The sequence below is a fragment of the Diceros bicornis genome, chromosome 17 (genome assembly GCF_020826845.1).
Source record: "Diceros bicornis minor isolate mBicDic1 chromosome 17, mDicBic1.mat.cur, whole genome shotgun sequence".
In the NCBI taxonomy this organism is placed as follows: domain Eukaryota; kingdom Metazoa; phylum Chordata; class Mammalia; order Perissodactyla; family Rhinocerotidae; genus Diceros; species Diceros bicornis.
Genome location: NC_080756.1, coordinates 41,175,290 through 41,200,581, shown reverse-complemented (window position 1 = coordinate 41,200,581; position 25,292 = coordinate 41,175,290). Strand labels below are relative to the sequence as shown.

General features: G+C 36.7%; 1 protein-coding gene across 1 annotated transcript in view; it reads left to right on the top strand.

Annotated features, from left to right (window-relative positions):
• SLCO1C1 (solute carrier organic anion transporter family member 1C1) overlaps positions 1 to 25,292 on the top strand; it is a 53,289-nt gene that overhangs the window by 14,147 nt on the left and 13,850 nt on the right. The window contains exons 4-9 of the mRNA XM_058558679.1: positions 4,227 to 4,351; positions 7,835 to 7,981; positions 9,766 to 9,864; positions 11,629 to 11,874; positions 12,885 to 13,049; positions 21,692 to 21,887. Of these exons, the coding sequence (XP_058414662.1) occupies positions 4,227 to 4,351; positions 7,835 to 7,981; positions 9,766 to 9,864; positions 11,629 to 11,874; positions 12,885 to 13,049; positions 21,692 to 21,887 (978 nt within the window). The remainder of the gene's footprint in view (positions 1 to 4,226; positions 4,352 to 7,834; positions 7,982 to 9,765; positions 9,865 to 11,628; positions 11,875 to 12,884; positions 13,050 to 21,691; positions 21,888 to 25,292) is intronic.

The window sequence follows — 25,292 nt, the reverse complement described above, 5'->3', positions numbered from 1 at the left end:
GATATTCTGACTTCTTCATGCATATTCATGTTGCCTCCCTTCTCTGTGGTTACCTATTACTGACTGAGAGAAGTGACTACCAAGAGGTTTTGAAGCAAGAGTATATTTTAGAAAATTATATATCAAGCAGTAATTTGATTATTGCCCACTCTAGATCATTGTATTGTGACATTTTAGAGCTGGAGAGACTTAGAAATGATCTGGTCTAAACTTTTTCTCAGATTCAAAGGTCACTTATATAAATATAGTCAGATTTTGACCTCTGTGGCCAATCTGTTAAGGAAATATGCAGAATCCTCTGTGTGGGATCTTTCCTACCTCTTTGGATGATTTCCCTGGCCCCTTCATTTTTGTTTATTTGGAGAGGGATCTGTGGCTTTGGGACTTCTGCCTGTTCTATGGACACCCATCTGGCCTTCTTTCCAGAGGGCAGAAGTTTCTTTGGATCACTGACGTTCTACCAAGGTGTTATATGGGGCCAATGGATAAGGAGGAAGCAAAGGAGAAGACTGAGGAAATGGGTCTCCAATCCACCTAACCCCTGCTTGATCTACAGCTGTGCCACTGTTAGTTTTAGTCATTGAGCCTCCATGCAACAGTTTGCTCTTAGAAAAAAGAGTTCCACTACTAAAAAAAATTAAAAATTTGAAAGTAGTTGTAGAGGATAGATAAATCCTTGACCCTTGACTTAATTCATTCTGCAGTGGAGCGCTTGCTCTTCTATGTGACCTTGAGCAAGGTACTTAACCTTTCTAGGCCTCGGTTTATGCATATTAAAATAGGTATTATGGATATTAAAGATAATACCTAGCTTATAATACAGTTGCAAATTTAAATGAGATGACATAGGTAAAATGCTTACCAAGTTTCCTGACATAACTAGTAGCTGTGTCATTAATGTTGTGTATTGTTACTAGTCCTCCTTAGATAATTAAGCCCCTTGTTTTAACTGGAGACCAGCAATGGTTTGTCTTAAAGGTGTTGTATTCACATTATTAATTTGTTACTTCAAGCTGATGACAAATACAAAATACTAGTATGCGAAAATCAGGAGGAGAAGTCTATCTAAGAGAAGGTCGGATAAGCAGCCAGCCTAGTGCTGACAAAGGACGTCAAAGGGACAAAGATAGATTCTTATCTACTATCTTTTATATGTTGAAAGATATATTTGTTCATTCATTGTTTGGTGTCTGCCGTTTGCCTGGTACTGTGCCAGGTAACAAGGCTATTTCAGTGAGAAAAAAGCAAAATGATATATAACAGAAATACACACACACACAATTCTTTCCCTCATGAAGTTTGCTGTCTACTGAGGATTATTACAGTAACTTTTTTTCAACCTTTCATAGCATTAGTCACTAATTGGATACTTGTCCAAATTATAATTTTTGTTCTCTAAAAGACTACCATATTCTGTCTGCCTAACAGAAATACCCTTGATGTCCAACAAAATATAATATTAATCATGAATATCAGTTATTAAGGGCCTATCCCCAATAGGCTGTGTTTAGCTTTATGTGTGTTATCTCATCTGACTCATGAATTCAACAAATACATATTGATCAGTGTTCTAAGTAATGGGGATAGAGTAATGACCAAAATCTCTACTCTCATGGATCTTATGAGGAGGAGACAAACAATAAACAAACAAATAAGTAGAGATATAATATGCCAGCTAATGTTACGTGCTATCGAGAAAAATAACCCAGTGCAGACCCATAAGGAGTATGTGTGTGGGGGGTTGCAGTTTTATTTTATTTTATTTTATTATTTATTTTATTTTAATTAATTTATTTTTTTGTGAGGAAGATCAGCCCTGAGCTAACATCCATGCTAATCCTCCTCTTTTTGCTGAGGAAGACCGGCTCTGAGCTAACATCTATTGCCAATCCTCCTCCTCTTTTCCCCAAAGCCCCAGTAAATAGTTGTATGTCATAGTTGCACATCCTGCTAGTTGCCGTATGTGGGACGCGGCCTCAGCATGGCCGGAGAAGCGGTGAGTCGGTTCGCGCCCGGGATCCTAACCCAGGCCGCCAGTAGCGGAGCGAGTGCACTTAACTGCTAAGCCACGGGGCTGGCCCAGGGGTTGCAGTTTAAAGCAGGGTTGTCAGGGGATGCCTCACTGAGATGGTGACATTTGGGAAAGTCTGAAAGAGATGAAGGGGAGAGCCATGCAGACATCTGGGGGAGAAGATTCTAGACTAAATGTATAGTGAATGCAGAATTCCTGCAGCAGGGGGGAATCTGGCGTGTGGGTGAACTGCAGGGGGGCCTGCGTGGCTGAAGTGGGATGAGCAAGGAGAAACATAACGGGGAATAGGAGAAGTTGTCGACGTTATTTCTCAAACTTTGACGGACATTTGAACCATCTGAGGATCTTGGTAAAATGTAGATCCTGCTTCAGTGGCTCTGGAGTGGGGTTTGAGCTTCAGCTGATGCTGCTGGTCTGCAGACCACACCTTGAGCAGTAAGTTGCAAACAATCACAAGGACTTTAGCTTCTCCTTGGGGTGAGATGGGAAGCCAGTGGAGAGTTTTGAGCAGAATGGCATGATCTGACTTATGTTTTTAAAGGTTCATGCTGACTACTGCCTGGAAAAATAACTGTGGTGGGGCAAACTTGAAAGAAGGGAGAATATTTAGGAGGCTACTGTAGAATTTCATGCATCAGAATCAAGACTGTGTCAGTCAGGGTTTGAATCCAGGTCAGAACTAAAATCCCTGATTTAAAAGCATCTATACCACTGGTCGCCTATTCAATCACTTCTTTGTCTCCTTATCCAACAGAGCCTAAATAGCCACAGATCATGTCATAGCCCCCATTTTACAACTAATAAAATTGAAATTTGAAGAGAATAATTGATTTTTCTAGAATGTCATATATAGTAATTAGTGACAAAGGTGGCACTTGCAAAAAATTCCATTCATTCAAAATCTAAATAATTGTTGTGCTTGCAAGAATTGCCTTTTGATAGACTGAATTGAGAATGCTCAAATAATTAAAAATTTTCAAAATACTACATAATCACTATTGACACTCATTTCAAGAGCCTTGAGGCATTGTAACAGTCCCTGCTATCTCTGGAATTATTAAAGGAAGGAAATTATATTTACCATGATTTCAATGCTAAAGGTTCTCCTGTGTAGCTAAGAATTGAAAAACAATTATCCTCATTAAGTGGTTCTTAACATATTTTGGTCAGGGGACCATGTGATAAAAGTGACAAAAACTGTGAACCTCTTCCCTTAAATATTCACGTACATACAAAAATGTTCTTACATTTTGAATGGGGTTCATGGACCCATTGAGGTGTAGATTATGCAAAACTGAGATAAGGTAACCCATTTATTAACCTGAATATTTTAATAACTCAATACATATTTTCCTTACCATGCTGAATAGGTTTTTACTATTAATATTTCAAATATTTTAGGATGATCACTAGCCTTTAGTCACGTGGTGCCTGAAAAAAATGAGAATCAAGATGATGCTGTGCCGTCCTTTTACCAGGCACCTCTTCCCCGAAGGGTGCAAGTGGAGCAGAGAAATCGGCTCATGAAGGAGAATTTGAGAGGGAGCACGGCGCTGAGGAGTTGTAGATAGAATTATCACAGTCCTGCCATTCAGGATTGGCTCTTCAATCCAGCTGCCATTGGAACCTTATAAATAGAGGAAAGGGTAGAATTAGAAATAACTTAGAGCTAGATTAGTAAACTGTAGAGAAAAAGGATAACATCTGGATGGATGGTTCAAAATGCCCATGTATCATTATCAGTTCTCTGGAATCAGCATTCCAGTTGTTCTACTAAATTTACAACTCTACGTACAGTGTGCCAATGGCCATAGTTGTTAAATTATTGCTTTTCCTCTGACTCAGAGATAATCATGACTTTATCAAGTGCTGGATATTTTTTCACCAAGGAAGTAGGTGATTTACAGTCATTATTTTATATTAAAATGAGCCTCTGTGAATAATTCTTACTTCTATTTTTTTTCACTACACTGGTTTGTTGACTGGTTGAGATATGGTGTAGTATCTATGAACCAGACCTTCTGGCTATCTCTTCAGAAACCTCTGCTGTTAAGTCCTGGTTTTGTTTAGTGATTCAGATTCAGGGAGAGCTGCACACTCAAACAGGTACCTAGTGAGTCCTGTAGTATACATATAATATTTTTACCATGATTTTAAATGAGTTTGTAGTAAAGAAAACATTCTTTTTATACAGGTACAGATATGAAAGGTATTCTCCTTTCTCCAATTCCACTCTCAGCACCTCTCCATGTCTCCTGGAGTCAAACAGTCAATTACCAATCTCAGTTATGGAAAAATCACAATCCAAAATAAATGATGGTAAGATGATTTTTTTTTTTACTTTAGTTGAATAAGCAAGAATTTTTTTAAAAAAAAGTTTTTATGTTCTTTAGTATGGACTAAAATGTCATATGTTTTTGCTGTCAAAATCTTTAATACTTAAATTGAGATGTTGGAGTGCCATACAAATTCTTAGAATATAAGGCAGTATATGATGGGATCCTAAGAAAATATGCAGACAATCAAATTTTATGGAAAGAAGGGACATTAATTTCTGGTGACTGAGAAATCTTCCAGGGGTTCCAAATAAGATGGGCTATGAAATCAGGGTAAAGCTAGTTTAGCACGTACAAATCTCAGTCCATTGTGCAGATATGAAAGAAGTATATTTTTCCCTAGAACTCAACTTAATTTCTGTGTTCAACCACTTTTCATCAGAATGACAAAAACTTAGTCTCAGTCAATTTGCCCCTAACCTCCACCCTTTCTCCCAGGGGTTGCTTGCATTCTAGGGTGCTTACATAGGAGTAAAGGGGGAAGTCGCGGGAGGAGGGCTCTTGGTGTTCTTAGTCCGCTATCAGCTTAGATATCTAAAATCCATCTGACCACAGTGTTTGGTCATACCTGTCACTTTGAGATCTTCATATGTCCACGTTTGTGTCCTTTTTAGTACAGCAGCTCTCTCCGATGTAGAAGTGACAATCTTGGAAACACGGAAATAATTCTACTTTCCACACAAGAGAGGATGCAGGGAATTTTGTTAGAATGTTTAGAGTTCCACATGGCTGATGCATGTTGCACAGCAATGCTATGTGTGAGCCACCCTGAAGAACATGGGAATCATCTCTTCTGTATTACTTTGGACATTGGAAACCCTTTGAGGATCCGTAGGAAGGGATCCTTAGCTATACTGTGCAGCCATCTCATCTTTGGGGTCTTGCTACCTCCCTGGACTCTACATGGCCACAGGGGCATGGATTATCCCCACTCATGGAAGCCACAAAGCTACCCACAGGTGTTTGCTATGTCTCTGGGATGCTGCACAGGCAGGAGCTCAAATCTCTCTCCACAGCTGTTCAGCACCAACATGCTCAACACTTCCTCCCCGCTACCCCAATCTCACTCCCTAGTCCTCATTAATGCTTTCTTTTGAGATGTCTTTTTCCTGGGCAATGAACACTAGAGGTCTGGCTATTTGAATGAACGGAGGGGCCAGAGGATTAAAAGAAATATAGAAATATGAAGGAAGAAAGGCAGAGGACATAAACATGTCAAAAGTTTACTCTGTCCTGCTGCATGAACAGAAGAAAGAAAGCATTCTAGAAGAAGAGGAGAATGAAAGAAGCTAATGGATACATTCAGGAGAACATGTATAAATCAGTGTATGAGAACAGAGGGCTTATTTATGTAAGGATATAACAGATAATAAATTTAATTCAGGTCCATATAAAGAGGCAAGCAGCTGAGCTAAAGAGTTTGAACTTTGATCTGTACACAATGCATAGTCATTGAAGATATTTTATCTTGTTTTTATTTTTGACTATCTGGGAAAAGACATGATAGAAATGACAATAAAACTAATTAGGAAATATTTAAACTTTTAATATTAAAAAGAGACACATTGGGTTTAAAGACAAGGAATGAAAATGTTTTTAATGTAAAGAGACAAGTTATTAGGCAGGTACAGAGTATAAGACTCACAACTCAATCCTTTTCTTTCTTTTAAATGAGGTCCCACTCCCTTCAAGTTATAGACATATGTCGACATTAGGCATAGTGGACACAGGCTCATCCTAAAGGTAATAGTGGGGTAAATATAGGACTCTTCTCAAAAACGCTCCATACATGGGGCCAGCCCTGTGGTGTATTGGTTAAGTTTGACGTGCTCCGCTTGGGCAGACCAGGTTCACGGGTTCCGATCCCAGGCGTGGACCTACACCACTCGTCAGCCATGCAGTGGCGGTGACCCACATACAAAATAAAATGGAGGAAGATTGGCAACAGATGTTAGCTCAGGGTGAATCTGCCTTAGAAAAAAAAAACGATGCTCCACACACATCCCCCTTTTCCACCATAACACTCTAGAGCAGAGCTGTCCAACATTCTTTAAGATGATGGAAATGTTCTATATCTATGCTGTCCAATACAGTAGCCATTAGCCACACGTGACTTTTGAGTACTTGAAATATAGCTAGTGTGACTGAGAAACTGAATTTTTAATTTTATGTAATTTTAATTAATTTAAATGTCCATAGCCACATGTGGCTTGTGGCCACTGTATTGGAAAGCACAGATCTAAGGTGTCTACAATTAATCTACAAGATTCCTCTACCAACAAGCTTCTTAGAATCACATAAATGTTAGGGCTAGAACTGACAGTAGAATCAATTTTTTGGAAAAGGAATTCACACTGTATTTTGGGGAGTGGACTAGAAATCCAGAGAAGATAAGAGAAAAATCCATGGTTACTTGGCTACATTTCCAGAAGAGGCAGAGTCAGGACTAGAAGCAACATGATTGCACAGTAGTCTTTTCGGTTACACAATCGGATTAATTCATACGAAAGCATCCACCTTAGTTCTTTATAACCTATACTTTACCTTCAAAAATTACTTTAAGGGTTACTATAGGTGAAAATAACTCCTAATTCATAGGATTATTAGGAGAATTCAATTTTAAAATGCCTTCAATCCACTTAGCTTAGTGCCTGGCAGAAAGGGAGTATTCAGAAGTGGTGATTCTTGGAAATTGCTAATATTATCACTTTTATTCAAGTGACTAAACTCCTCAAAGTATATTTCATTTATAATATGGGAGTAATTATCCCACTACACGTGATCATATTAAGACATGACTTTTATGAAAGCATTTTAAAATTGTTAGCTTTAAATTTCACTCCAGAAATACCGTTAAAAGGTTGTTTTTGTTGGAATAGTTATACTACTAAAGCATATAGGGTTTTACATTTTTAAATAATTTGTTTCCTAAACAAGAGCCCTAAATCTGGTTATTCACTATCAAACAATTGTAATTGTAGGCAATGCCCCAAATTAAAGTGTCATCCATATAAAATTTTGAATTTCAGATAAAACTTGGTCAGCAACAAAATTATAAATGATTTTCGGTGAAAAATAGAAAATTTAAAGATTAAGGCGAGAAAAGCCTTGGTTCAAAATTTTGTATTTTGTCCCAGACAGGATATTGAATGTTATTGGAGTGTAGGAATGCAAAGAACTCAGTGTAAGGATGAAATAAAAAGAAGAGAGGAAATAAGAAGTAAGGGGACAAGAAGGAGAAGCAATGGAGTTCCTCGGTCAAAGTCTCTGGGGAATTTACACTGCCTCAAATATTGAAGTTATAAAATATTTTCCAATCTTGCTCAAACTTCTATCAAGTTATGTCTATTGCAAATTTCACTTCTGCATTCTAATCCAATTTTAGGACAACTTGTAGAAAAGCAGAATAAATATTTAACTTTGTTAGTGATCCGATTTCAATCCTCTTGTTTGCTTTCATTTCAAGAATGCGAAATTGATGCCAGCTCCTCCATGTGGGTTTATGTTTTCCTGGGGAACCTTCTTCGTGGAATTGGAGAAACTCCCATTCAGCCTCTAGGCATTGCCTACCTTGATGATTTTGCCAGTGAAGACAATGCGGCTTTCTATATTGGTAATGCCCACCTCGTTCATCTTCTTGGGAAGCAGGGTACCCGGTTTTCTCAACTCCATTCTAAACTAAATAGGGTGTGGACGGTTTTATACTTCACATCCAGCTCCATTATTCAGTTCACACATGTCTGAAGTCCACACTGAGGGTTTGGATAATGAAGAAACTTCGTTAGAAGGACCTATCACATTAGGGAAAGAACTAACTGTGATTAAAAGAAATTAACTGCGAGGTCAGCTGCAATGATGTATGACCTTGTGCAAGTATCTTCATGGACCTCAGATTTCATAGATTCTTTTTATCAGGCTACTGTACTGCTGAAGCATTTAAGTGTTATATATATTTATATATATATATATATATATATTTAATTTGTTTCCAGAGCCCAAGAAACTGCTTTCCATTTTATAAGCCCTGATTATTTAAAGCATCTTTTTCCCGTGAGGGATAGGCAACAAGGAATCTGGGATCTCAATAGCAGGTACAAATGGATAAAGAAAAATATAAGGACGAGAGCAAGGCCTGAGCTATCCTATGCCTGGAACAGGTCTCAGTGGCTAGACCAGCAGCTAAAATCACAAAGACCAAAATATATCAAAGGCGAACTCCAAGGCCAGGTACCTTTAAGCAGCATTTTTTGCACGCCTCTTATGTCCTGGAAACTAAGTTTCTTCTCTGTTTCACACATCAGTCTTGATTTGTTGGGGTTCTGAACTTTCGAAGGCCTAGGCTTCAGGGACAGAAGGACAAGATTTAAATTCATGGAGGGAGGCTTAGGCTAGGTCCACTGTGTAGTTCTACCCTGGCTGTGCACGCAGAGCTCTAGGCGGCTCTGATTACAGCCAAGCATAAAAAATTAATTAATTGAAATTAGAAACAGGGCACCTGCTCTAATGGAAAACTGCAGCATAAATCAGGAACCAGAATTGGAACAGAAGCTCCATCACATGTGCTAGGCAATTACTCTGGGGAGATGCATGCAGATGTCTAGGCGTCTCCTTTCTGTCCAGGACCTCAGAGCCTGAGTACTCCCTTCTCCCTCTCTTCTATTCTGAAAAGGATCTGGTATCTGCTGTTTACTCCTCCAGTTAATTTAAATTAATATCCCAGGGATATGGTGTGTATTAATCTCTGTGATGGAATGAAAGGCAGATGGGAGATATTTTGCAGAGAAGGGCTGTCTCTCTGGTTACTAGAGGCAGTGTCATTTATGCAATCCGCTCACTTACCTGTTAGACGTTAGAGCTGCCCCGGCTGGTCAGGAGCATTCCAGAGAGCACCTCGCCCCTCTCTCAAGTCTAGCTCCTTTGCTGGCTGCATCCGGGGATCTGCATAGTTACTTCTCTCCAAATGGTCCCACAGAAACTGAACGCATGCACTTTTTCACTAAGGTGGAAGAAATCAATTTTAATGTCAAAATGAGTTTTATGCTTAACCGACCATAAAAAGTTTTGAAAGACTGTCAAAATAGTATAATTCTGATTTTTATCAGTGGGGGGAATCTAATCCTCAGGAGTGAAGTTTGCTCCATTTGGGGGAATTAACTTCTTCCGAGTCTTGGTGTTATTTTTTCACTAAGAAGTAGTTAATACCTTAAAAGTTCCAGAGCTGAGAAGGACTTATTTCCTGATTCAACAAGGTTGAAAAATTGACAAAATAAGCACACTTAAGTAAAGAGTTGATGAACTATTTTCAGCTACTATTGGAACTCACTCACATTTCTTGTTTGAAAATTTATTAATTTACAAAGCAAAGAAATGGTATCCTTTTTTTTTTTTTTGGTGCAGGGTGTGTGCAGACGGTTGCAGTTATAGGACCAATCTTTGGCTTCCTGTTAGGCTCATTATGTGCCAAACTGTATGTTGACATTGGCTTTGTAAACCTAGGTAAGGGAATTTATTTTTATTTATTCATTTATTTTAGTTACTATAATTTTTTTAATGAAGGTGATGTAGAAAATATCAAATTGCCTTATTATAAAATGACAGGACGGTAATCATTCATAAAATGAAAATAATCCACGGAAAACTAATTATTGATATAATCATCGCGCACATTAGTAAATGAAATGTGAAAAATAGGCAGTGATTAGAACTGGATGACCCATGGTTTGTTATTCAGATGTATCTTTTTCACTTCTGGTTTGCCAGTTCAAACACATTTCAGCAGAGTTAAGACGAAAAACTGTGGCTACTTGTTGGTTTCAGGTGTATCAACATTATTACAGTCACATCAATTGATAATGTATTTGCAGACTTGCTAGAAAGATCAAGGATTGAAAGTCTTCTGGCAACCAAGATTCCCTTTTTACTGTACAAATCTTTTTTAGGTGGAGGCATATTATAGTGAGACTAGCTTTCCTTCTGAGAGAATACTTCTGTAGGGAATAAATGGTGGACCTCATCTTTCCATAGCTATTAATTTGTTTCTTTCCTTGTGAGATGTGCCCCCTAGAAGTAGATAGCATTTTTCTGTTTTTTTAAAAAAGAATTCAAAGAAAGCATTTAGAAACAAGAAAACAAGTTTCATTTTTTAAAATTCTGGAATTTCATTTCGAAATCATTTTGTGTTAAAATAGAATGCAAAACTCCTGTACTAATTGTTCTTTTTTAGTGAAGTAAACTGCAAGACACATTCCAAAAATTTTATTTAATCATTCATTAACTTCCAAATTTTATTTTACAACTACTCTATCGCAGGTATTGGTTTACCACAGTGAACAGAATAGTTGAGTTCCTTGACTTCTTGGAATTTAAAATCCAGTCATGGAGACTGATTTAGATAAAAAAATCTAGTAGGTGTGATGAGTGGTACAGAAGAAAATTGTTAAGGGGAAGCAATGAAGATGCAGTGATAAACTAGTATAAACATTTTACCGAGTATAACGTAGTGACAATTGAGCCTAGTTATCAAAGGACATGTCTTTATTTTGTTGCTCTCACAGAATGTGGTGGCAGTAGAGTATTGTAATGTGTTTTATAGTTTCTTATATAGAAAAAAACCCCACTTGATTTGGTTCAAAAAACTTTGTCAATATTTACCTTTTAGTTAAATAAGAAATGGTGTCAAAAATAAAGTTTTTATGATGAATAAGATATTGACATTTTATTTACTTATACAAATCTTGCTTCAGACCCAGAATAGCTCTGAAGTATTATTAACTATCATTTAATAAATAACATTCTGAGTGATTCAGACTAGATTTGGGCCAGAGGGTGTAAAGCATAACTCTTTCTTTGAGTAAAATCTTAAACAGATGTTCAATATGACAATCAGATGAAAGTGGCACTGATTTGGGATAGCTGGCAGAAGGTTTCGAGCCCTCATAATTCTCCTCACATGATGCTTTCCTCCTGCCACGGGTTCAGAGGTTCCTCTGCAGAACCCCAGAGTGGAGTGAGAACCCTCCCAGTATTTAGACTCTATACTTCAAGCTAAGGAACAAAAGAAGAAAGCATCATGCTCCTTCTTTCTTCAAAAAAAGCAGGATAATAACAATGTTGAGATTTTTAAAAAGTTATCATGTATAAATTATTGGGTATTTTTATGAGGTGATAGAGTTAATGCTAGGATTTTTTTTAAAACAGAGGCTTATTTCAACACATTAGCTTTGCTGTATATGCTATTTGGCCATCCTCTCTCTTTTTCAGATCACATAACCATTACCCCAAAGGACCCCCAGTGGGTTGGTGCCTGGTGGCTTGGTTATCTAATAGCAGGACTCATCAGCCTTCTTGCAGCTGTGCCTTTCTGGTGTTTACCAAAGAGTCTACCGAGGCCCCAAAGTAGAAAGGATTCTAATTCCTCCTCTGAGAAATCCGAGTTTATTATGGATGATCACCCAGACTACCAAATACCCCATGGAGAAAAAGCAAAAATAATGGAAATGGCAAGAGGTGAGCCAGATTCTCCTTGATTTTGAAGCACTTTCAGTTTTCCTGTTGAGACTTTATAGGGGACCTATAAATAATATCCCTCTTCTCCCCTCACATATTCAGAAAAAATTGAGAAACTATACAGGAAGCAGAAGTAGAGATCAGAAAGTCAGCTTTATTACTGGAAAACTGATTAAAGAGCATGACCCAAAGACTTGATAACTTTCCTTGCTGACATCCCCACACTCTCATCCCCTCAGTTTAGACTGCTGCTTCCATCAGTCTGGGTGGACAGAAAAAAAGACTGAATCTTCAGGGCTGGTGGCCTTTTAGCAAATGAGACCTGTTTATTTGAGAAATGTGTGCCTGTGCACATCTCCCGCCAATGACCAAAGGAGTGAGTGTGCTGTGGGGTAAACGGCCAGATGTGTTCTAGTGAATTCCCACCATGTGAAGATGGGTGGCCACAAGAAAGCTTGGTCCCTCTCCCTGCCTCCCTAGCAAGCAATATTTACATTTATAGAAAATCTTCCCATTTCTGTTTGGATGCATTATAGGAAGAAGCAAGAATTCCAAAGCTCATTTCTTATACTAAAGTTTATACATTGAATGGAAATAACTTTCATATTCCTTTCCCTGTGACCATGACCCAAGTTTGAAGAAGAGAGACCATAAAACAAGTTCTTGAAGTCCTGCCTATGACTCCCATCTCAGTAGTGCGGGAATATTCTCATCCCTCTAGTCATTTACCCACATCAGTTAGAAGAATCTGTTCTTGTCTAACTTATACCTCTGTCATCTAGATTTTACACATGTAGAAACGACTGCGTGTGTCTGGATCTGAACCTAGCCAGATCTCAGCCTTGATGTGCCAATGGCTTAATATCTGTAGTGTGTGTGTGTACCACACTATAGATGCTCCTAATACCTATGACAATGGGACTCAGGCATCTAAACCCTGCTGCCAAGCTTGTCTCTTCTTCCAAGTGTGACACTGTCTTTCAATACTGCATGCTATTTTTGTCTTATAGATTTTCTTCCATCACTGAAGAATCTTTTTGGAAATCCAGTGTACTTCTTATATTTGTGTGCAAGCACCATTCAGTTCAACTCTTTGTTTGGCATGGTGACATATAAACCGAAGTACATTGAGCAACAGTATGGACAGTCATCTTCGAAGGCCAACTTTGTTATCGGTATGCATATCTGTCCTTCATGCTTTCTAGTAGGTACTATCTTAGCTGCATCTTTTTCACCCTTAGTAATTTTAGAGAAAAATTGTTCCAATCTTTGGAGTGAAGGTAATTTATGGCATTTTAGATACGAAGTCAAAAAGTGAGTGAAAAATCTAGTAGAGTAAAATATTTAGATAGTCTGTGGTACAACTTTGCAGCAAAAATTATTCACAACTGTGGATGAGTGACCAGGAGAATATCCCGTAGAGCAAACATGCATTTTATTAGGAGATTATTAATACGGATATTTGTTTTTCAAGTGTAGCCAAAATCTTATAACAATGGCCATTTTACCTCAACAGTTTCTAGGATTATAAAAACTGAGGGTTCAGACAGGTTAAAAGGTATTTCATTGCAAAACAAAGTTTATATTTGCTCAGAGTCAAAAGACTTTTGACTCCTGGCATTTGGGTTATTTAAAAGGGCCATGCTTCTAGCACAACAGTATAGTCAATAATGAGAAAGATATTCAAGGGCAAAGGGAAGCATGAAGAAATGAATGAAGAAGAACCAGAATCTACAAGTACAGGAAGACCACTCTGGAAGTAATTGGATACTTTTAAAACCAGGATTAGTTCCTCTAAGTCCATGAAGATGTCATTTAATGCTACTGTTTCAAGGCATAAATTATATTTTATTCCTTTAGATACTTTTTTTAGGGTAGGAGACTCCAATGTTTTAAAGTCATTCTTCATAAAATATTTAAAGAATTGCTCTATGTATCTATCTCTGAAAGAGTCCTCAGGGAAAAAACAGTTGAGCATTTTTTAGGAGATATAATTTTCCTGTAACAATCCTGGATAATGGACACTTAGCAGATGCGAATCTAATGGACTCTTTATTTAGACTATTCATCCCCTAAATTTTAGGTGTTAAGGCTCTACCACTGAACTTTTACTTTCAACATTAGTTAGTTCAAATTAATTTAATTTTGTTATTTAATGGTTGACCTGAAGAGATATTTTAGGTTTTGTTTTCACCAACAACCCATCCATGCCCATCAGTACTTTATATTGACTTTAAGAAGAATAGAAGAGGAATGAAAATTTAAGAGACATGCTTTTTTATTATTTTAAAAATTCCTTTGTGTTTACTGAGATATAATTTACAAGCACAGTAAGTCTACAGACCTTAAATGTAGTTCAGCTGGATAAATGCTTACATACATATTTATCTGTGTAGTAACCATCATCCCGAGCACATAAAACACATTTCACTATTCCAGAAGGCTCCCTCAAATCTTCTTCCACTCAATATTCATCCCCAAACTAATAACAATTCTGAACTCTACCATCATAGATCAGTCTTGCCTGTTTTTGAACTTTATATAAGTGGAATAAGTTATATACTTTTTTGTGTTTAGCTTTTTTCAACTGAAGTGAAATCTATGAGATTCATTCATGTTGCTGTGTGTAGCAGTGGTTTGTTCTTTTTCATTGCTGTGTAATATCCTATTACATGAATATACCACAATTTATTTATTTTATTGTTGATGGACATCTGGGTTGTTTTCTGCTTTTGGCTATTAGAATTAACACTGCATGACCATTCTACATGTATTTAGGTGGGCAGATTCACTCGTTTTTCTTGGCTGTATCCTGGAATAGAATTGTAGGATGATAGGGAGTATGTACGTCTAGATCCAGTAGATATTGCCAAAACATTTTACAAAAGAGTTCTCAAAATTTATACTCCCATTAGAAGTGTAATAGTGGTCCAGTTGCTCTACATCCTTATAATATTTGGTATTGTCAGTCTTTTTCATTGTAATCATTCTTATGGGGTGTAGTGTTATCTTGTTGTGGTTTAATTTGCATTTACCCTGCTGACTAATGATCTTGAGCACTTTTTCTCAGGCTTATTGGTCATTTCAACCTTCTCTTTTATTAACTCTATTCAAGACTTTTGCCCATTTTTATTGGATGGTTAGTCTTTTTCTTATTGATTTGTAGGAGTATTGTGTATTTTTCTCGATACAAGTTCTTTATTGAATATATATTGCAAATATTTCCTCACAGACTTCAAGTTGCCTTTTCACTCTCCTAATAATGATTTTCCTACTTTTAATTAAGTCCAATTTTCAATTTTTTCCTTTTTCACTACTGCTATTTTGAACCTGTTTTAAGAAATCTTTGTCAAACCCCAAAGTCATGAAAATGTATTCCTAATATTTGTCCTAGTAGCTTAATTGTTTTAACTTTAACATTTAGGTTATAATCTATTTCAAATTATTTTCTTGTATAATGTGAAGAAAAAGGTCAAAGTTCATTTATCAAAATGAAAAGACCATCTTTTACCCATGAATTGTAGTGAAGGAACATACCTTTAAGTATGTGTTTATTTCTCATTATTCAACTTGTATATAACACTTAGAGATTGTGGGGCGTTTGATTTTGCTCTTACTAGAATGATAGGTATTTTTTACTTCAAATTGAAAAGTTTATTTCATGAAGTAAAATTAAGAGCATCATTTGTAGGAAGGTACTTATAACAGAAATGAAATTATATGTAATCATTCACTTATTAAGTAGTTAACACATGAAATACATTTGCCTGTAAAATTATTGCTAAGGATAATTAGCACAAATGAAAGAACATGAAATTCTGAGAGACTCAATGGCTTACCCAATATCATAATGTATGTGTTATACATATACATGATATAGCCAGGAATAAAATTATTTCCCCTGAGTTTCTAAGTTGTATTTCCTCACTAGAAATTATTTATTTTTTTCTGTAATTATTTTTGGAAAACTGATAAGAAGAATATAACTAATAATTATCTTTTGGACTGTGGCTGATTGATTTTTTTTTTTTATGTGAGGAGGACTAGCCCTGAGCTAACATCCAATGCCAATCCTCCCCTTTTTTCTTGAGGAAGAGTGGCCCTGAGCTGACATGTGTGCCCATCTTCCTCTACTTTATATGCGACACCGCCAGAGGATGGCTTACCAAGCGGTGCGTCGGTGCGCGCCCGGGATCGGAACCTGCGAACCCCAGGCCGCCGCAGCGGAGTGCGCGCACTTAACTGCTTACGCCACTGGGCTGGCCCAAATTTGATTTTTTTAAATCCCTGACCTTTCTCTGTTACTCAAATGAACTTTGAGATCCAAACAAACTCATCATCAGAATTTTTAGCCGTCTATCAAAGGTTGCCTAAAACTCTAATCCCTCATAGTTTCTGACTTGTTATGTCTATAGATAATTCAAGTACTTTTATGAGAGGTAAGGAATAGTGTCTAGTAAATTCACATCATTATAACTAGAATCCTTTCCTGAATCTGTCTTTGTTTCACATTAGTAAGTATGGGATGTAGTGGAGTTAAGGGAAGTGGGTCAATTATTCAACATCCCTAACACTTACGTTGATTATCTGTAGTGTGATAAAAATAAATGTGTCATTAGGTTGAAATGAAGATTAAATAAGACATATAAAATGCATCGTAAGTGCACATAGCTGTCAGTCAATAAATAATATTTTCTCACTTCCTTCTCTTCTTCTTTCTCTCTTTTCTTCTCCCACTGTCTTTTCTCCTTCATTTTTTGCTTTGGGCTATGTGACAATGACCCTTTCTGTGATAAAATATGGAGAGGCACAAAGAAGGCATCCCTTTCTACTTTCAGAGAAGGCATTTGATATGACATGAAGGAAAGAATAAATAGAAACTTCTCTAGGCATTCAAGGGCTAGCTATAACAATGACAATTTATTTTGCTGTACATGTTTTTATATGTTGGCCACATTCTTTCTAAAGTTTAGAAATAGTATTTTCTCATGTTAATTACTTTAACTTTGCAAGGAAAATTAAAGAAAAACAAAAATATTTCAAATTCAAGGACTAGGAAATACGTGGTGAAATGAATTCGCCTTTTTAAATGTATAGGATTTAAAAAAAAAATTTCTCATTGCAGTTTCTACAGAAAGAAGTTTGGATAGACAGCTGAATTTACTGTTTAAGCTTCTCCTATCACTATGAAGTTATACGCAAATGATCTGATCTTTTCCTTCTTAATACACAGATTGCAATTATTTAGTCATTTTCTTAATTTCTTGGAATTTGTGAGTTAAATAAGAAATATAGTAGACAAGATACATCGACATTGACTATCATTGACAACAATGATTATCATTCTAAATTCTTGGAGTGTTACACAGGTGTATAAGGAAAAACTAAGAGAGTTATTCGGGGAAAGGTAATTATAATAGAAAATATTATTTTTTTGCAGCTAAGCTAGCATAGCAAATTTATTAATTGTATTATGGTGTGTTCTAGAATTAAGCAAAGCTCTATTAAAGATGTGTAAGGAGATGGAAAACAATTTTACTTTTATTATGCCCAAGAAGGATAGCTAATTTTACTTCTTTGCACCCAATTGGCTATATGAGTGTGTAAATTTTTCCTTGCATTTCTCTTTCTGTAAAATTCAGATCTTAATACTTATTTCTGCCAACATTAGAGTAATATTGTGAAGGTCCATGATATAACATGGACTTTTATTTCACTGAGAAAGAGGTTCTAAAAACATTCCAAACTACTATTATTGTTATAACTCATTACTATTTCATCCTAATGACTAAGGCTGTCGTGCATCTGTATGCAAATCAAATTTTCCAGTTTATATTACAATTGTGCTGACCATCTCGAAACATTTTACATATCGCTCATAACCTTTGTTTAGGACAGTAACAAAGAATAGGTCTTTCATTTGAACCAGTGTGCTGAAATAATAATAATAGTTAATAATAATATCATATATAATAATAATAAATTACTCTTAAATTTCTCTTCGCTTTCCTGGTATTTGGGTACATATGCATACTAAATTCAAAAGAAAATACATAAAATAAATTTAAACAAATTGCAGGTACTAGCATAAGTTACAGCTAATATTTCCCTTTGGGATATTTAGATGGTAAACATTTTAATATCAACACATTTTATGGTTACAAAAGACTGTAATGGAGAAATCCATGTGAAATTTCTACCTCATTAAATGACTTAAAAATACCTAAGATGAAAGAAAGGACACTTTGGGAGGCAAGAAGTACATTTCATCTGACGTTCAGGAAATTCACCATCAACTTGGCCCAGCATGGACAGCTTATAAATCCTAGGGAGAACTAAGCCAACAATATACTTGAAATGTACTAGTGCTCTTTTTTGGAATCATGTTATAATTTAGTTATCTTAAAATAGGAGAGTAAGCTATCCAGGAGAAATGTTATACAGTCATGTGCTACATAATGATGTTTCAGTCAACGATGGTCTGCATTTATGATGGTGGTCTTACAAAATTTGTACCATATATATCATATCTAGGTTTGTGTAAGTACGCTCTATGATGTTCACACAACAATGAAGTCACCTAATGATGCATTTCTCAGGACATATCCCTATTGTTAAGTGACACATGACTGTAAATGAATAAACTAATTCAGTAACACATTTTTATGGGAAACTGTCTATGCAAGGAACAAAGGATTTGATGGTGAGCACAGTTCTTGCCTTGAAGGTGAGAATGGAGGGTGAGAGATGCGAACCAGACAAGCTAATAGGTGATTGTGATAAGTACCAAGGCTGCTGCCTATGGGACTCTGTACAGGGGCCTTGGGCTGAAGGAGGAAAGGGGGCTCTAATGACCAATTTGTGCAACCTGGTGCCGGATGCGTCCCCTGGAGACACCATATGGCTGGTGGAGGCTGTGATAAGTGCTCTAGTTAGGGGAAGCCCAGAGTACTCTGGGAGAACAAACCTAATCTTGGAGTCAGAAAGAATTCTCTAGGAAAAGATGATGATACTTAAATCAAAAGCAAAGTATAAGGAGGTGTTAAAAGATGAAAGTGTGGGAACTGGGGTGGGAGTTTAGGAGGACATTGTATCTGACAAAGCAAACATCTTGTGCAGAAAGGTGTGGATGCAAGAGAACATGGAACTTTCTGGAAGTTTCAAGAGAACACAAGCCTCCCAACGGAAGTCAATCAAGAGAGGATATTCCTATTTTTTAACAATCCTCAGTTAAAGGGAGCAATGCCCCTAGAATAATCCCATTTCAATTTTCAGGCTCTTTTAGGCTAGATTGGGGGGTGGGAAGGAGTCAATGGAATCCAGTAGAGTGTGGAGCTACAAAACAAAAGGTATCCTTTGTGCTTTGACTTCTTATGTCCCAGATTCTACTGGCACTTTACAAAATAAAAAGAAATTCTAAGCACATTCTCTAAAGGTTTCAGTTCAGAGCCTGGTTTTCAGAAGACATTTTTCCATAAACTGCTTTTGGGGATAGAATTAAGAGAGAATATAGGACCCCGTATTCTTTTTGTGCTAGTCTTGGGTCTCTGAGAAGGAATTCAAAGTCAAGTACTATGCATATGTGTGTATAAAAATAGAGACTTAAATGATGTACATCAAATCCATGGCAGCACTTAGTTCTTGGGAAGGAAGATAGAAGTGCCACTGGGAGAATCACTTTTATGTATCTCCATATTTTAAAACTCAGAAAAACTGGGAGAAAATATTAGCATTTATTAACTTGGGTTGTGAGTAGCAAGATTTGTTATATTATTTTCTATTGTCTGCTCTCTCTTTAAGAAAAATAATAGTCAGGTGCCTCCTAGCTGATGTTTGGCACTTCAAGGCCAAATATCTCTGCCACTTGCCACACCCACAAACCTCAGTTCAGCTGGAGAAGCAAAAATCAGCATCTCCTCTTTTTTCATGTTATCATGAAATCACGTTTTCATGTTTGCTAATTTCATGATCACGCCGCCTTCAAGGTGGGCTGATTTCTGATGTGATCATTTTAATGTGAATGTATAGTCAAATCAAGAGATGAAACAAAATTTTCTTTTCTTATCATCTATCAATATATAATGAAAACATTTCTAAAATAAAGTAACATCATAACTAGCCAAAGACCATTATATATTTGATATTTTAGATTCTATGAAGCTTAGGAGACTGAGTATACAAATATAAAAAGGGAAGAATGAAAGGAAGAATGGAAGAAAGAAGGAAAGAAGGAAAGAAGGAGGGAAAGAAGAAAAGGAAAGGAAAGAACTAAGGAAGTTAGCTTGCATCTCATTATCACTAAATGTCAGTGTTTTTAGTTTTTATTTAATAATGTAACATTAGGTTGTGAGTAGGAGATGTGGGTACTTGTGATTATTGTTCACCATCGCAGATGATGAGCTCACATTTGAATGTTGTCTTTTGGCCAGAGTTTCTACGAAATTTAGCCCTTCTGTTATTTGAAAGAAATGAGTTATCTCCAAACCTCAAGATAACGTGGACATCGGTGATTGATAGATAGACAATATGAGGAATAAATTCTAATTAGCAGAGAAGTTGTTTATTGTTGAATGCCAGATTGCTTTTCTCTAGAGTTATTTACCAATTTATCATCCAACCAACAGGGCACCAAAGAGCCGCTTTCTCTATCTTTCCTAACACAGAGCTGTTCCACTCCCCCTCCCAATATTTTCATCTTTGTAAATCTCTCAGATACAAATGCTAATAATAACTTAATTGAATGATATTTTTGTGCCAGATATTGTGCCAAGAACTTTTCATGTAACTTAATAACTTCAACAACACTATTATTAGCTCCATATTATAAGTAAGGAGACAGGTTTAGAGAAGTTCAGAGAATTACCTGCAATTGCACAGCTATTAATTGGTGGAACTGAGATCCAAACCCAGGCAGTTAGGTCTCCGTAATCCAAGCTCTTAACTGCTTTGTTGGACTTCTTCCTAGTGTTGTTTTTAAGTTACATTTATTTGATTGCTAGTGAGGTTGCACATCTATTTATCCAGAATACTATCTCCCAAACCTCTTGAAGGAGAGACAGTATAACATAGTTGTTGAAAGCATGGGACTTCATATCAGACTCTCTGGATTCAAATCTGGTTTTACCACTTACTAAATAGGACAATGAGCAAATTGCTCTCTACAGTGAAGATACTAATATGCCTACCTCCTAAAGTTGTGGTGAAGAGTAAATGTGATGGATAATATATCAAATGCTTAGCTGAGTGGCTAGTACATCATAGGCAAATAATAAATATAAAAGTAGTCTAATAATATAGTGTTGCTGTTGTTAGGAAGTATATCAAACTAGGAGGCTAAGAAAGGCTGGATCAATAAAAACAAATTTTGTTTGAGCCAGAAAATAGACCAAGACTGTTTTTTATTCCCTGCATCCATGTATCTATTTTTCTTTTACGCACAACCTCAAAGAACATTAACAATCACCTAATTGCCACCTGATTGTACCTGTTAATCCTGAGATTAGACTAGAAAGATGTTGATTCATTGATTCATTCAGTGTTTATTAATTTCAAACCCTCTGCTAGACATTGTGTTAGGCAGAACTCTGAGTCTGTCAGTTGTGTTATCATTAATCTATAACCTAGACACTCATCAAAATCTCTTTATACGCATCAATAGATGATAGAATGAATATTTCTAAAACTTAAAATGACCGAGTAGTCAATAATATGTCACAAACTGTTATATAGTTTTGTATAATCCCTTAGAAAGTTTGTGTGAGCGCACTCGGATTTCTCTTAGCGATTCACAAAATGTTATACTTTTCTTGTTCCTCAGGGCTCATCAATATACCTGCAGTGGCCCTTGGAATATTCTCTGGGGGGATAGTTATGAAAAAATTCAGAATCAGTGTGTGTGGAACTGCAAAACTCTACTTGGGATCATCTGTCTTTGGGTACCTCCTATTCCTGTCTCTGTTTGCATTGGGCTGTGAAAATTCTGATGTGGCAGGACTGACTGTCTCCTACCAAGGGTATGTTCACTGATTAAATAATCTGAGGGGATTGGCTTGTTGAATCAAATCAATTATTGACAGAGTTTCAAACTAAGATAATTCGATTTTAAGCATAACTATGGGAAGGGAATTATTGTTTTATTGTGGAATAGCTGACAATACTTATGACATGGAAGCTATCATTGTCACAAAAATCTGTTATCACCTTTGAATTTGAATGTCTTAGAGAAATATTAAAAATGCTAAACCCACATCTTACTTTAGGGAAGCAACCTGATAGAGGAAACTACAGGCCTTAAATCTTGCCTCTGCCCATTCTTAGTGAAGTAATATTGTATGGGTTTTTTAATCTAATCTAGTCTCAATTTTCCCATTTTAAAAGTAGAAATAATAACTTCCTTTTAAGGTTTGTAAAACTTAGGTAAGATAATATACAGTAAAAGGATTAGCACTTGCCCGGCACAAAATAGATGTGCCATTCACAGAAACAATTGTATTTTTTTCTTTGAACACCTGGATAACCAGATGGTCTCTATGCCACCCTGCATAGTCTCTGTTGTACTCAAACCATGTGAAGTTTCAGAAGAGAATGGCTATCCCTCAACCTAGTGACCCACATGACAGCTCTCTTTAGCTCTTTGCGGTTGGTCAAGAGATTATTTGTTGATGTTCTCAGACCTCTGCCATTCCGTATGGGGTGGGTGATTAGCTTTCTTAGTTTCCAGAGTCTATCACTCTTCTACAAGGCTGGATCTTGAAGAAACTATTTTGCCCTTTCCCTTCAAAAGTCCTTGCCATCATCTACCTCTGAACATGAGTTTCCAGAGGCAGCTCTCTTCATCCTTCCACCTATTTACACATTATTTGTTTAAAAAAATTATGGAGCTGCCACTGTGTGCCAGGCTGGCCTCCCTGATTGCATCTGCCTGATTCCCTGAAGCTCTGCTGTGGCCCAAAGGCAAACAGTCCTGATATGATGTTCTGTTTCATGCAGGTTCAGCTGCTTCTTGGTTCTTGCTTGCCCTCCAGCTCTCTTCCTATGCTTCCTTCCACGCTTTTCTCTCTGTCTTGTCTCTGTGTTTCAGTCTCCATCACCTTCTTAACCTAGTTTCCCCTGCTGCTAAATGAACAACAGTTATACTTTTTGCCGTCTAAAACGTCCAGGAAAATTCGCGAATGCAAAGTTCGTATACTGCTGCTCCTGGGACTTATCATAGCAATGTTAGACTTAATTGAGTAGAGCGTTGCCTTGGTAACCATCAGCAATGTAGATTAAGAGCGTTAGTTGTACACAGAAATGGCAAAGTTTCTGGAGAGAGTAGAAGCCCTGTGCTATCTTTAACCGTTCCTATGATCCTCATGGTGGATGGACAACGGTAAAGTACTTTGTACTTTGTAATTTACAAAACGCCTTAACTTTTATTGTCTCACTTGTGTCCTCAGAACACCTTCATGAGGTAAGTTTTATTATCCTCATTTGAAGGAAACTGAGTTTGGAAAGGTCAGTTAGCTTCCTTAAACTATAATATTCTTTCTACAACCTCATGCTGTCTCTAAGCCAAAACCAAGCACATAAACAGACAACAGCAGCAAACTTTTGAGGTTCACATAAAAGTTTACTCACATAATAAAAGATTAAATATTCTCAAACAAATGAAAGATAATTTATTCATTGTGTGAGTACTAGCCATTGAAAGCAGTCACCTTGAAAGACTATAACTGCATTGCAATAATGTTGTCATTGTTTAAAACATTCTAAAACTCCTCTTTTGAAATTGCTTTCCATATTTTCTAGAATATTCTCAACAATGGCAAATATTTAACCTTCAAGAGTAGCTTTGTTACTGGAAGCAGCCAAAAGAAATGGTAATATTGCTGGGAAAATCTCTTGCCTGCCAGCGTGACTATTTTGAAAGAAAAATCTCACTTGAGTGTAAACATTCTGGCATATTTGATAAAACTCATCTTATAATTAAAATTTTAAATAACAACTCCACTGTCAACACATCCTTCATAAAATGTGTATGCAATTAATTTCTGCTTCAAGATTGCCGTAGATGATAAATTTAACTTACTTTCAGGAATATAAAATAATTGGCTTATGAAATACAACATGCTTCCCAGGAGTTATCCTGCATTGCTTTGTTCCACAAGGCTGTTTTGATTCTGGACATTCAACAGGAACACTGTAGACAAGCTTTAGATATGGTAATGGAAGGAACGTTTCTTCTGCAATAATGAGAATAAGTCTGATATGAGACAAGAATTTAGAAATCAAGAGGCCTGGAAGGGTTCTACTTCCATTTGTCACTAATGAATGGTGTGAATTTGAGCAACTATCCACTCACTTTGGACCTGACTTTCCTGATCTGCCAAATGAGAAGTTGGCACAGATCACCCCCAAAGTTTTTTTCAGCTCCAACTTTCTATGATCTCAGCCCTATGGTATCCACAGTGGCCTGATTCTTGGCTTTCAAAGGTACATATTTATACTTTCAGATACTACCCAATAGTGTTAGTTAACAATCAATGCCTTATGGAAGAGAATAGGATGAAATGTTTCTATGTGACTTCTCAGGAGGCCTAGTTAAATACCCTTTCACTCTGTTTGGAGACATCTCAGAGGTCTTTTGTTTTTGTTTTTGAGGTGACCAAATCCATAGCAGTTCTGTTAGATGAACTATTACATCCATTAAGAAATTAGGATTGCAATCATTATAGGAAATAGCTCTCAGACAGGGGCCAAGAGACTTATTCTTTCTCCAAAATAGAATACCAGTTTTATTTGATTGATTGACTTACCAGAAATCTTGTTTCTTAGCCTACTACATACCAGAAATTGTTCTTGGTGCTGGAGATACAGAAGTGAAGTGAATAAAACAGATAGTTCTTGCCTTCACTAAGTGTACATCTCATTGTATGTTTTTTTGTTTTAAGTCCCTCGAGTACTTTCGTAAAAAAAAAGCAACAAAATAGGGGGAGGGGAATAACCAAATAAATAAAATGGGAGAGAAAAAAGGTGAATTAGGAAGGGCCAATGGATGGCAAATAAGGAGCAGATAGAAGAAACATATCATTGTATCCATCCCTCCTTAGAGGAATAGAGGGATGTGAATAGTGCAAGGAGGATAAGAGTAGAGGATTAGGCAGTTCAGGTGAAAGGAAGAAATAGAAGCAAGAGAGAAGGAATTCTGAGGGGAAGACAAGAGAAAATGAGAGAGAGCAACAGAGAGGGAGAGAAAAGAGAGAAGACAATAGAAATTACATAAAGTAACTTAAAAAAACCCAGCTCCTTGGGAGCAAATATTTTCTCATTCATGTTTGTAAGTATCTTCCCTCCTCCCAAAGCTAGCATTTAGCAGACTTCCAATAAAATTTTATGAATATTGAACGCGTAATTCATTGAAATAGCATGTGAAATCA